At 59.6% G+C, this 11542-nt stretch overlaps 2 protein-coding genes across 2 annotated transcripts; one reads left to right on the top strand and one right to left on the bottom strand.

Moving 5' to 3' along the window:
* Positions 1–377: 377 nt before the first annotated feature.
* RHBDF2 (rhomboid 5 homolog 2 (Drosophila)) lies at positions 378–7682 on the top strand. The gene is given in 17 exon segments (XM_010184918.1): positions 378–503; positions 603–727; positions 1300–1492; positions 1563–1775; positions 2194–2331; positions 2514–2630; positions 2870–3069; positions 3248–3359; positions 3858–3932; positions 4316–4477; positions 4610–4710; positions 5172–5235; positions 5352–5446; positions 5658–5733; positions 6172–6272; positions 6513–6666; positions 7263–7682. Coding segments are annotated over 17 exon segments (2472 nt in total).
* A 1809-nt stretch (positions 7683–9491) lies between these two features.
* On the bottom strand, positions 9492–11217 carry AANAT (aralkylamine N-acetyltransferase). The gene is made up of 3 exons (XM_010184917.1): positions 11076–11217; positions 10185–10339; positions 9492–9797 (listed from the first exon to the last, which is right to left on the bottom strand). Exons 1-3 carry the CDS (start codon positions 11215–11217, stop codon positions 9492–9494), a joined length of 603 nt encoding a protein of 200 aa, XP_010183219.1.
* Positions 11218–11542: the final 325 nt, after the last annotated feature.

The raw sequence follows: 11542 nt of genomic DNA, 5'->3' as shown, positions 1-11542 counted from the left end.
GGGGAGTGCAGCCTGGGCATCCCACAAGCATGTGATGGGAATGCTCTGACCCTTTCTGTCCCCTGCTCTGCTCCCAGCAGGTGAAGGGGTGGTGCCAGTGGTCCCAGTGGCCAGGGAGCGAGTGGGAGATAGAACCACTGTCCACCCAAACCCAGGGAGGGGGTGCAGGTGTCAGGGATGCGGTGGCTGGGCTGATGATGAGCTCAGCAGCATGGCCAGTGGTGTGGGGGACTGAGGCTGGTGAGATCCCACTGGTGAGGCCCCATCTCCTGCTGGGACCCAGCCTCTCCCCACACGTGAGCTCCTCGGGGGGATACTTATTCTCATCTTGCTGACTCCTTGCACACCCCCAGCCTGCCGACCACCACGAGCCCGAGATGTCAGCTGGCGACAAGAACGGGGGCAGCCGCTCCAGCAGCAGCCGCCTGCAGAGCAAGAAGCCCCCCAACCTCTCCATTGTCATCCCCCCCCGGGAGGCAGAGGAGGACGGCACCCGCAAGGAGGTGAGTAATGAAGAGCTGCATCCATCCTGTGCTGGCCCTGGGGGGCTGCCATCTTGGGGGGCAGCCGTCCTGTGCCTAATGCCCTATTCTGCCTTCCAGCCCTCCAAGGTCCCCATCTACCGAAAGAGCAAGAGCCTGCAGGAGCCCCGCTCCAAGGGATGCGAGGGCTCGGAGCGGCGGCCTGGCTTCCGCCGGCAAACTTCCCTGTCCCAGAGCATCCGCAAGTGAGGACCGGGGGGTGGCAGCGTGAGGGTAGGGTGGGCTCCGGCAGTGGCTGGGTCACCAGAGGAGTCCCTCAGTTCCCATTGAGGTGTTGTGGCTGTGGGTACCGGCAGAGGACTTGGCGTGAGGATGGAGGGTCACAGCTTGGAAGGGAACTCCTTGGAGGGTTTTGTGTGGCTTATGTTTGACTTGCTCGTGTCTGCCTGTGGATGATCCTGCAGCAGAACTGTTCAGTGCTAATTCAAGCTGTTTTGTACATTGGAGAAACTTCTCAGCCCTGTTTGTGTAGGACCTTCATGAGCACCTTGAGCTGGACATCTGCTGCAGCCCAGAACTGATGCACCACCCTGTGCAAGGTGCAAGTCTCGATGGAATCACCTTTCCAGAGAGACCCAAAGGCCAGCGACCCCCCTGCAGCATCCCTTCCCCCAAACCCATAGCCAGCTCAAAACCGCCCTGCCGCACACTGAGCTGAGACACTCCAACCCAAACCACCTGCCAGAGGGGATGTCAGGGTGGGATGGTGGTACCCACGGTGGGGGGACCATCTGGGTGACATCTGTCCTCTGTCCAGGGGCACGGCACAATGGTTTGGCGTCAGCAGCGACTGGGAGGGGAAGCGGCAGCAGTGGCAACGCAAGAGCTTGCAACACTGCAGCATGAGATATGGGAAGCTGAAGCCTGCCTACCGCGACATGGAGCTGCCCAGCCAGGAGGTGCCTTCCTTCCAAGGCACCGAGTCACCCAAACCTGCCAAGATGCCCAAGGTAGATCTCGGGGCGTGGGGTCTAGCTCCCAGCCTTGCTCTCCCAGCACTGACACCTCTCCCTCTTCTAGATTGTGGACCCGCTGGCCAGGGGCCGTCCCTTCCGCCACCCTGATGAGACCGACCGTCCCCACACACCCCACCACGTCCTGGCCCCGCTCACCCCTGGTGTCGTCTCCTTGGCGTCCTTCAACAGCATCCGCTCTGGCTACGGCCACCTGCCACGCAGGAAGAGGGAGTCGGTCGCCCACATGAGCTTCAAGGCAGCTGCGGCCCTTCTCCGCGTGAGTTTTGGGGAGCTGAGGGGATGTCATCTTCTCCCTGACTTGGATTTCAGCTCTGTCCCTCGCCCATCATCTTTACTTCTTGGCTTTTTACTTTGCACAGAGATCACTGTGCACAGCGGCAGGTTTGAGGGAGAATGTTGGTGGTTTTTTTAACCTGAGCTCTGCTTAAACAGAGAAATTTTAGTGAAAACTGGGCCACCAAAGTGGAACTAACTTGCACGGCATCCCTAGAAAAAAAGCAGCTTCTGGGTTTCACTGCTGAGGAACCCAGAGACCTCTTGCTGCAGGAGGAGCTTCTCTAGTGGCTTTCTAGCCCCTGGGGAGCCCTGGGCAAGCCTTGGTACTGGGTTTGTGGAACCAGTATCAAATTGGAGGGCTTCTGGTTTCTTACCCTCATTTGCTTCCCCTGCCAAAGGGACGCTCTGTCCTGGAGCCACTGGCTCCCAAGCAGAGAACCACCAAGAGGAGCTTCATGTACCCCAGCTTCATGGATGAGGACATAGTGGATGCTGCCGATACACTGGATTCGTCCTTCTTCAGTAAGGCAAGCACCGTTCCACAGCAGCTGCTGGAGTGGGGACTGCCAACGTGGGGATGTGTCACACCCTGTGACATGCAGTTAATGGGATGTCGGTGGGAATTGCCCCCACTCAGGCTGGTGATGTGTGTACTGAGTCAGGGGGATGTTTCTCACCTGTTGCACACATCCAGCACATGTTTCCATCCTCCTTCCAGATGGACATGCATGACGAGATGTACTCCATGCCTGACGATGTCTTCGAGTCGCCACCTCTATCGGCCACGTATTTACGCATGCACCCAGTGGGAGAGGATGCCAGGGTGTCCCCTGAGGTGGAGCAGCCCACCCCGTGAGTACCAGCTCTCAGCGAGTGCTGCCCAGGTCTCCTGCCACTGTCAGGACAATGTCCCCAGCCATCCCTGCCATAAGGTCCTGGGCATTTCTAGCGTGCTCCTAGGAGGATGAAGCCAAGAGGTGTCAGAACCCTCATCCCAGGCACCCATGGGGTTACACATCGGGGATTTCTCAGCTTTTGACAGATGTGATGGGTTTTTCTCTCTGCAGGCGGGAGGGCGTCTGCCTTACTTCAGCCAGTGCTGACTCGGCTCCCCGGCGAGGCAGGCGCATTGCTTCCAAAGTGAAGCACTTTGCCTTCGACCGCAAGAAACGCTACTACGGGCTGGGTGTGGTGGGGAAGTGGCTGAACAGGACCTACCGCCGCAGCCTGAGCAGCATCGTGCAGTCGCAGCTGGAGATCACCGACAGCCACCGGTGAGGGGGGACTGGCAGGATGGGGATGGGCACAGGGCTTCTCAGGGCTCCCCAGCTGTAATTCAAATGTGTCCCCTCCTTGATGTTTGGGGGTCAGGGCTTGGGCACTGCCACACTGCAGTGTCCTTGTGCCCAGCCATCCTTGAGCTGCTCCAATTTTGGGTCCTTTCCTCCATAGGCCGTATTTCACGTACTGGGTCACCTTTGTCCACATCCTCATCACCTTGCTGGTCATCGGCACCTACGGCATCGCCCCCATCGGGTTTGCCCAGCACGTGACGACAGAGTTAGTAAGTTTAGTTAGTAAGTTTAAGAGCTACTGGCCGGGGCTGTCCCCTCCCAGGTAACAAGTCTGACTGTGAAATGGCAACCAGCTGGCTGCTGGGGAAAGCAAGGCTGGTGTCCAGGGGTGCTTTGAACACCCCAGAGCAGGGATCCTCCCGCTGGTGTTAATCCTGGGAACCTGCAGCCACTTGCATTGTTCCCAGGCTGGAGAGAAGAGCAGGTACCCATCTTCCTGGAGGGACTGTGTCTACCAGAGTCTTGTGCCACCGTGTGCCCTGCTAGGGCTGGGACCGTCTTGGGGTGCTTGCTGGCTCCTGCTGTTTGAGAGGCTCCAATAGGGAGCCAGGGAAGGGGGTCTGCCTCTCCTTCTTGCATTGCTGGCAGGATGCAGAGGCCCTTCCTCTCAAATGAAAGGGGCTGCTCCGCCCCCTATGAGTGGAAGGAGGAGGGGCTGCACCTGAGCGGACCCCTCAGCAGGAGCTGACCCTGGCCTGGCTCTGCAGGTGCTGAGGAACAAGGGCGTCTACGAAAGCGTCAAGTACATCCAGCAGGAAAACTTCTGGATTGGGCCCAGCTCGGTAAGGGCTCTGTGGGACCACTACCACCTGCCCAGGGCTCTGCCCTCTCCCAGCCTCTGTAGGGGGACCTGGGGGTGTTCCTCTCCATGGGAGCAGAGCTTGACCCCTCATCCCAGCCTGCTGGGGACCATCCCATCCCTGTGGGACCTGCTGCCTGGGCTGGGGGTCAGGGGTGCTTCCCAGAGCTGCGGCATCACAGTGGGATGGTCAGGAGAAACCCTATCCCCTTTCCACCCACCTTCCCCACACTGGGGTAACAGAGATTTGGGGTTATTGCCTGTGGGGAGTCCGTGCCCCTGCTGAGCTCTCCCTAGGGGCAGCTGGAGGGAGGGGACATGCTGGGGGGCCATGGAGCAGCCCCTGGACAGGTGTCTCCCTCCCAGATCGACCTGATCCACCTGGGAGCCAAGTTCTCCCCCTGCATCCGGAAGGATCGGCGGGTGTAGCGGCCCATCCAGCGCGAGCGGGACCGGGAGCGCGGCTCTGGCTGCTGTGTCCAGAACGACAACTCAGGCTGCATCCAGACCCTGCCTCAGGACTGTTCGGTGCATGCTGGGGATCCCTAGGGAACAGGGGGAAACCATCCCCACCCTGCCCAGCACCAGGGCAGGATGTGTGCGGGGTCAGAGCTGGGTGCGTTTGCTGCCACATCTTCAGTCTCTCCGTCCTCCCTGCAGGAGACACTGGCAACCTTCATCAAGTGGCCAGGCACCAATGCACCAGCCATGGGCTCGGGGGAGAAGCGGACATCGGGTGCCGTGTGTCATCAGGACCCCAGGTAGGAGTGATGGCTGGGGAGAGGTGACACGGCAGAGGTGCTGCATTTCCAGCTTGGGTACCTTGAATCCTCTTGTGCAAGGGGCTGGGAGCTCTTACACACCATAGGAGAGTGATAAGGAAGACGAAATCAGTGGGGAAACTGAGGTGGGGTCTGTCCTAAACACAGGCAGCAATGGGTGATGCTGTTGTCTCGTGCTGGCCTCTGCCCTGCTCCATGGGATGAGGTGGGATGGGCAATACTGCAAGGGGACATCAATGGGGTTGTCCCACAGATGTCGAGTGCTGCAGGGTTTGCCTGTGGAAGGTGCTGCTGTGGGGCAGTGTAGGACACCATGGTGCAGGATCCCTCCCAAGCCAGGGGAAGGAGCAGGTCCTGGGGTCAAGGGGAGGCTATTCTGGGGGTGGGATGTGCTGGAGAGGACCCATCCTGACCCCTCCTCACCCTCCTCCTCCCACCAGGACATGTGAGGAGCCAGCGTCCAACCCCCCCCATGTGTGGCCAGACGATATCACCAAGTGGCCGGTAAGAGCCCAGTGGCACCATGGTAGCAGCCCCCATGGAGGCACAGCAGGCGCTGAGCTGGGCAGGGGGGATTGCAGAGGGAGCCTGACCATTGCTCCTCTCCCTTCTGCTTATAGATCTGCACCTACGAGACCAAAACCAACCACACCGGCTTTGCCCACCTGGACTGCCAGATCAAGGGCAGGCCCTGCTGCATTGGCACCAAGGGCAGGTGGGTCACAGCAATGCGAGCCCTGGGCTCAGCTCCCTGCTCTGCCCCATCAGTGTCTGGAGCTGTGCCAGGGGCAGAGGGTGGTTATGGAGCCCTGGGGGGATGGGAAGCTTGGTGGTGGCAGAACCAGCTGCCCATAGCAAGGGGGATGCTGAGAGGAATGAGAAGCGAGCCCTGCCCTGAGCGAGCCCCCTGCCTGCCCTCTGTCCAGCTGCGAGATCACAACACGGGAGTATTGCGAGTTCATGCACGGATACTTCCATGAGGAGGCAACACTCTGCTCACAGGTGAGCGGGCCTGGGACACATGGTGAGGGATGGAGCACCCAGTGCCAGCAGCCAGGTCACGCGTTGCTGTGCCAAAGGGCTTTATAGCATCCTGGGATGTGGTTGGGATGGGTGTGAGCAGAGGGGATGCAAAGCACCCAGACTTTCCCAGCTATTGGCTGGACTTCTGCTGCATGGCTGCCTTGCTGGTGTGGGGTACTGGCGTCCTTGGGAAAGGCTCATCCTGGGCAGGAAAGTGGCCCTTCAGAGTTTCCTGGGGTACTGGGGGTGCTTGGTTGCTCCCTCCTCAGGACCTGGGCAGCATGAGTGCACCCCACCACCCAAGGTACCCCCCACAACTGACACTGGCCACACACCTCTGTGACCCATCTGTTGCTCCTTGCAGCTCTGGGATGGGGGCTGAGCCCCATACCCCATCAAACTCCTCTGCCTTTGCAGGTGCACTGCCTGGATGAGGTGTGCGGCCTCCTGCCTTTCCTCAACCCAGAGGTCCCCGACCAGTTCTACCGCCTGTGGCTGTCCCTGTTCCTGCACGCCGGGTGAGCTGCAGCCCCCTCGGGGGTGGGAGTGACTTGAGACCAGAGTATCCACTGGGATATGGTCTGTGATCCCACATGTGTTGGGAGAGAAGAGGGGAGAAGAACACCCAGGGTACAGCGACACCCATGTATCAGTGGAGGGTGTTTTATGAGACATCTTGTGCCTGGGGCAGTGGGCAGGAGGGCTGGGCAGGGGCTCCGGTGGGGCAGGGGTCTCTAATGCAGGGTCTCTGCCCCCAGCATCATCCACTGTCTGGTGTCGGTGACATTCCAGATGACGGTGCTGAGGGACCTGGAGAAGCTGGCGGGCTGGCATCGCATCTCCATCATCTTCATCCTCAGCGGCATCACAGGCAATCTGGCCAGTGCCATCTTCCTGCCCTACAGGGCAGAGGTGAGGGCTGGGGGGGGGGCTGCTCACATCACCCCAAACCCAGCCAGATCCCCTGGGACCAAAGGATGTCCTTCCCCGCCCCTGCCCCAGCAGAGGTTTGGGGAGGGGGCTGCAACACAGCAGTCTCAGCCTCTGGCAAGTTTTGGGAGGCAAGAGGATGTGTCTGCCCCACTTGTGGGGTTCACACGTGCTGCATGGCTCACGCGTCGCCACGTGTCGGTGTGCGTGTGGCGTCCCCAGCAGGCAGATGGCTAATCTGTTCCAGTGAAATGCTGCCGGGCTTTAAATGAGATCAGGCCAAGAGCCTTAATCCCCCCGGGGTGCTTCAGGACGGGGCTGGGGGGGCTGTGGCCTGGGACAGGGTGATGTTGCCCGGCTGCTGAGTCACCAAAAGCACCAACTTTCCCGAGACAGTGCTGGTGTGCTCTCCTCTGCTTCCTTCTGTGCCAGTGTGAGTGTGGCTGCCCCATGATAGTGCAACCTTTGGAGGGATGCAGGAGCCAAATGCATTTTGCAAGGGGAGGAAACAGCCCCTGGGGACACGGTGACGTGTCTGGGGTGATGTGCATAGGGTCTGGTCATGACCATCCCCACAGGTGGGCCCCGCTGGGTCCCAGTTCGGCTTGCTGGCCTGCCTCTTCGTGGAGCTCTTCCAGAGCTGGCAAGTGCTGGAGAAGCCCTGGAAAGCCCTCCTCAACCTCTTCGGCATCGTCCTCTTTCTCTTCATCTGCGGCCTCTTGCCGTGGATCGATAACATCGCTCACCTCTTCGGCTTTCTCAGCGGCCTCCTCCTCTCCTTCGCCTTCCTGCCTTACATCACCTTTGGCACGGTGGACAAGTACCGTAAGCGAGCCATGATCATCGTCTCCTTGCTGGTCTTCGTGGGGCTCTTTGCCTCGCTGGTGGTCTGGCTCTATGTCTACCCGGTGAACTGGCGCTGGGTGGAGTATCTCACCTGCCTGCCCTTCACCAGCAAGTTCTGCGAGAAGTACGAGCTGGAGCAGGTCCTGCACTGACCCTGCCGGCGGGGACGGGGCTGGGAAAGGCACTGGCCGTGATGGTTTCCATGGGGTTGGGTCTTCACCAGCCAGTGAGAGACAGTGGCTGCTCTGAGATGGGGCAGACCCCAGGCACAGCTTCGTCCCCAGGGCTGGTGGGTTTGGGGTCACCTCTGTTAAATGCTGGGGAGGCATTGCGGAGCAGGGCTGGAGCCACCCTGCCTTGCAACCCCTTTGGGGCTGCCTTTCGGCTCTGAAAAGCCATAACTGGTCTGGGGACCAACCCCAGCTGCTGCCTGCATGGGGGAAAAGGCTGAGGGAAGTGGGATTTTGGTGCATCTACAGTCCAAGCCTGGGGCAAGGGGCCTCAGTTCCTGTCCAGGGCCCCGTCCTGCCTTGACGCCCCTGGGTGCTGCAGCTCATACTGTGAACATGACCCCCTCTTTTGCAGGGGAACTTTTTTTATCTGCAGCTCTTTAGGCCAAGGGTTCCCCCCACTTTGGGCTCTCTGGGGCCTGTGCTGCAGCTCTGAGGTGTTCAGAGCTGAGCTTTGAAGGTATTTTTCAGTCCCTGGTATGTGTTGCTTTGGTGCTGGTGGGTGTCAGCGCTGTTAAACGGGGGAAGGTGGGACCTCCATAGCCAGGCTGTTCTGGGGTGAGTATTCAAGGGCTGGGAGCTCAGCTCCCTCTGTCTACAACCGCTGTCCAGGTGACCCCAGGAGCTCTGTGGCACCTGCAGCCACCCTCTGTGTCCCCCTCCATGTCCCTCCCTCCACCACGGGCCAGTTTTCAGCCTTGCTCCGTCCCTTCAGTTGCTGCTCCAGTCAAAGACAGATACCACCTCATTTGTCTCTTTTTGGTACTTTTTTTTAAAAGCTGTGGGTTTTTTCTTCCCCTTAATAAATTTCTACCTTTATTTAATGAGACACAAGGCCTCTTCTCCCTTCTCGGGTGTGGGGATGCGGCACTTCTAGGGGATCCTGGTTCTTTTGGTGATGGCACCTGATAAAGACACCGCTGCCTCTATCCCACCGTTCATCGAATAACCGAGGGATGTATTTGCCCCATCTTCCCCAAAGCTGGGACACTCCAAGGGGTGTTGGATGGCTCCCAAATGGTCCTCTCCCTCTGGATGTTGTGGCAAGGCGACAGCTGGTGTTGGACAGAAACACACATAGAAAAGCTGCGTAGAAAACCACCTCCACATCTTTATTTGCTGCTTCACAACAGCCCAAGGCGTTTGCAGAAGGCTTGTCCTGGGCCAGTTGAGGGTCTGGAGGGGGACTGGTTTGGACTGGTCCCCCAGGGAGGCTTTGTAACGTGCAGCTGGGGGTAGCTGGGGACTGAAGTTGTGCTCCAATGGGTCTGGAAAGGTGTCTGCAGGCAGGGGGTGGCTGCTGGGGGAGGGCTTGGCCATGGCACACTTCACTGGTGGTGGTGCTGGTTGGGGGTGCAGGGCTGGAGACGTGGATGTATGGGCTCTGCTGGGTGTCTCAGCAAAACAAGACTGTGAGCACTCTTAAATCAGCAGGCCCCCTGAGCTGCTCTTAGGACAAGGCTTTTCCATCCCTGTGTCCCTGCAGCCCCCCCAGGGTTGCTGACACAGGGGGTCAGTGCTCCTGGTGGGGCCAGGCTGGAGATTTCGGTCCCCAGCCCTGTGGGGTCGGGATGGGACCGAGCTGATCCTGGCTGGAAGGCAGATGTGGCAGAGGGAGGAGCTGTAGCCAGGGCCATGGCAAGGATGGAGAAGGGTCACAGCCATTTATTTCCATCCCCTCTCTGCCCCAGTCAATTCCAGCCCCCTCAGGAGGGCCGGACTGGAGCGGGCTCAGCAGCCACTGTTCCTGCGCATGAAGGCGTGTCCCCGCACGGGATGCTGCATCTCAACGAAGGCCATGTCCCCCACCGTCACCTGGCAGGGCCCCAGCGCCTCGAAACCACACTTCTGGTAGAAGGGCACCAGGAAATCTTCGCACATGAGCAGGGCGCGGCGGGCGAAGGGCAGGCAGCGCAGGTACTGCAGGTACCGCCACATCAGGATGGAGCCCTTGCCCTGCTGCCGAAAGGTGCGGTGCACAGCCAGGACGTGGATATGCACGGCCGTGCCCAGTGGCTTGTGCAGGGTCAGCGCCGCCTGCGAGGGGGAAGCAGGGGGTTAGTGCCACCAGGGGGGCCCATCCTGCACGAGTCTGGGCTCCCCACCCTAAAAAACGGGGTCTACATCGTACCCCAAAGGGAGAAGGGTCCTGGTGCCATCCCCCTTTGCCTCCCCCCCATCATCCCTGCAGGCTTTTTAATTTTGAAATGAATGTTGTGGGGAATTACTGAGCATGTTTTTTAACAGCATCAGTAAAATTAACTAATGAGGAGGTTAATTTCCACCAGAGCAGCCCTATAGCAATTGGTTTTAGGAGAAGATTAGTGAGTGGCCTCAGGGCTCCCAGGAGCCTGTCCTCATCCCCGGGTTCCAGAGGTGCCTCTACGAGTACAGGAGCTGGGAGGAACTGGGTCCGACTCTTACCTGGCTGAGCCTGTCCTGGTCCCAGAGGGAGCCAATGATGAACGCTACCAGCCGCCCCTCCTCAAACCAGCCGAGGGACAGCTCCGGGCACAGGTTCAGAAAGTGGCGGATCTCGTCCAGGTGGAGAGGACAGTCCCCAGAGACGGATATAAAGGCTGGAGAGGGACAGAGGTGAGCATGGTGAGAGGGACCAAGGACTCCCAGCTCCAAAAACTCCCCCAACACCGAGGTAGGGAGGGAAAGTGGGATGTGGTGGGGAGAGACAGCACGTGTCCTGCTGCCAGCTTGGCCTAAAGGCGCTCTAAGGGACAGGATGGCTCTGAGGAGCAGCTCTGCTCCTTCAGAGGTACCCCCAGGGCCAGGGACTTGCTCCCTGCTGTCATTGCTGGTCCCAGGGCTTCAGCAGTGGGTGCTGGGATGAACTCTTCCTTCTGGTATCCTCCCATGCCCTCACCTTTTGGGGAGGAGGGAGAAATGGGCTGGGTGGAAGGAGCTGGAGGTGCCTGGGATGGAAGAGAATGAGGGGAGGTTGCTGGGGGTGCATTGACAGGAGGCTGAGCATGTCCTTCCTCCCACCTTCCCCCTTGCCTTTGACAGGGCTGTTTTGGGAGAGCTGCTCCCCATTGCCCTGCTCCTGCTCTGAGATCGCCTCCCATCACAGGTGAGCTGGGGAATGTGGTTCTTCACCTCCTTAATCACAGCCTCCCCCACCTCATCAGGGAGCTCGTGGTGGCCTGGCCACAAGTCATGGCTGCTGGCTCCCTCCCTTATCACCCACAGGGATTTTGCCACCAGTGTGTGCCCCGAGGAGCCTGAGGGACTGGTGGAGGGAAGGGACAGAGCATCTGCAGCCAATGCCACCAGGCAGGACCTCCCAGGGCAGCCCCTTACCTTCCCGCTCGATCTCGAAGACGCTGACGGCATCCTCGGGGCTGAGGCAGCGAAACTCACTGCGGCGCTGGCCCCTGCGCGAGCTTCGGGGGGACCTCAGGTGAACAGGCTTCAGGAAAGGCAATGCGCTGAGCGCCAACATCCTCCTCCTGCCTGGCTTCCCACCGCTCCCTCTCTTCAGGGCAGCCTCCACTGGTGCCTGTCTCCGGCAGTGTCAGGGCACGCTTTATTTCAATCAATCTCCTCCAGAGCTCTTAGCTGCCAAAAATGCCTGTTGATCACATACAGGATTAGGCTGCTCACTGCCCCTTTCCTATACATGTGTGTATGTGTATATATGAGAGCAATACCCGCCCACAGAGACCCCATTGCTGTCACTGCCAGCTGCAGCTGATGCCTGGGGACTGGCACCACCCATGGGCTGTAGCAAACTTGTGGTCCCAGAAACCAGGGGGACAAAAGCCTAG

This window comes from Mesitornis unicolor, unplaced genomic scaffold (assembly GCF_000695765.1).
Source record: "Mesitornis unicolor isolate BGI_N332 unplaced genomic scaffold, ASM69576v1 scaffold46335, whole genome shotgun sequence".
In the NCBI taxonomy this organism is placed as follows: domain Eukaryota; kingdom Metazoa; phylum Chordata; class Aves; order Mesitornithiformes; family Mesitornithidae; genus Mesitornis; species Mesitornis unicolor.
The sequence above is the reverse complement of the archived record's forward strand: the minus strand, read 5'-3'. Positions and strand labels throughout refer to the sequence as shown.

Bases quoted from the DNA above. Each gene is read 5' to 3' on its own strand.
- AANAT (XM_010184917.1), bottom strand. From the start codon at position 11,217: ATGTTGGCGCTCAGCGCATTGCCTTTCCTGAAGCCTGTTCACCTGAGG. The intron at 10,340-11,075 runs GTAAGGGGCTGC...GTCCCTCTCCAG, and splicing joins CTTCGAGATCGAGCGGGAAG to CCTTTATATCCGTCTCTGGG. The intron at 9,798-10,184 runs GTAAGAGTCGGA...TCCCCCTCGCAG, and splicing joins ACCAGGACAGGCTCAGCCAG to GCGGCGCTGACCCTGCACAA.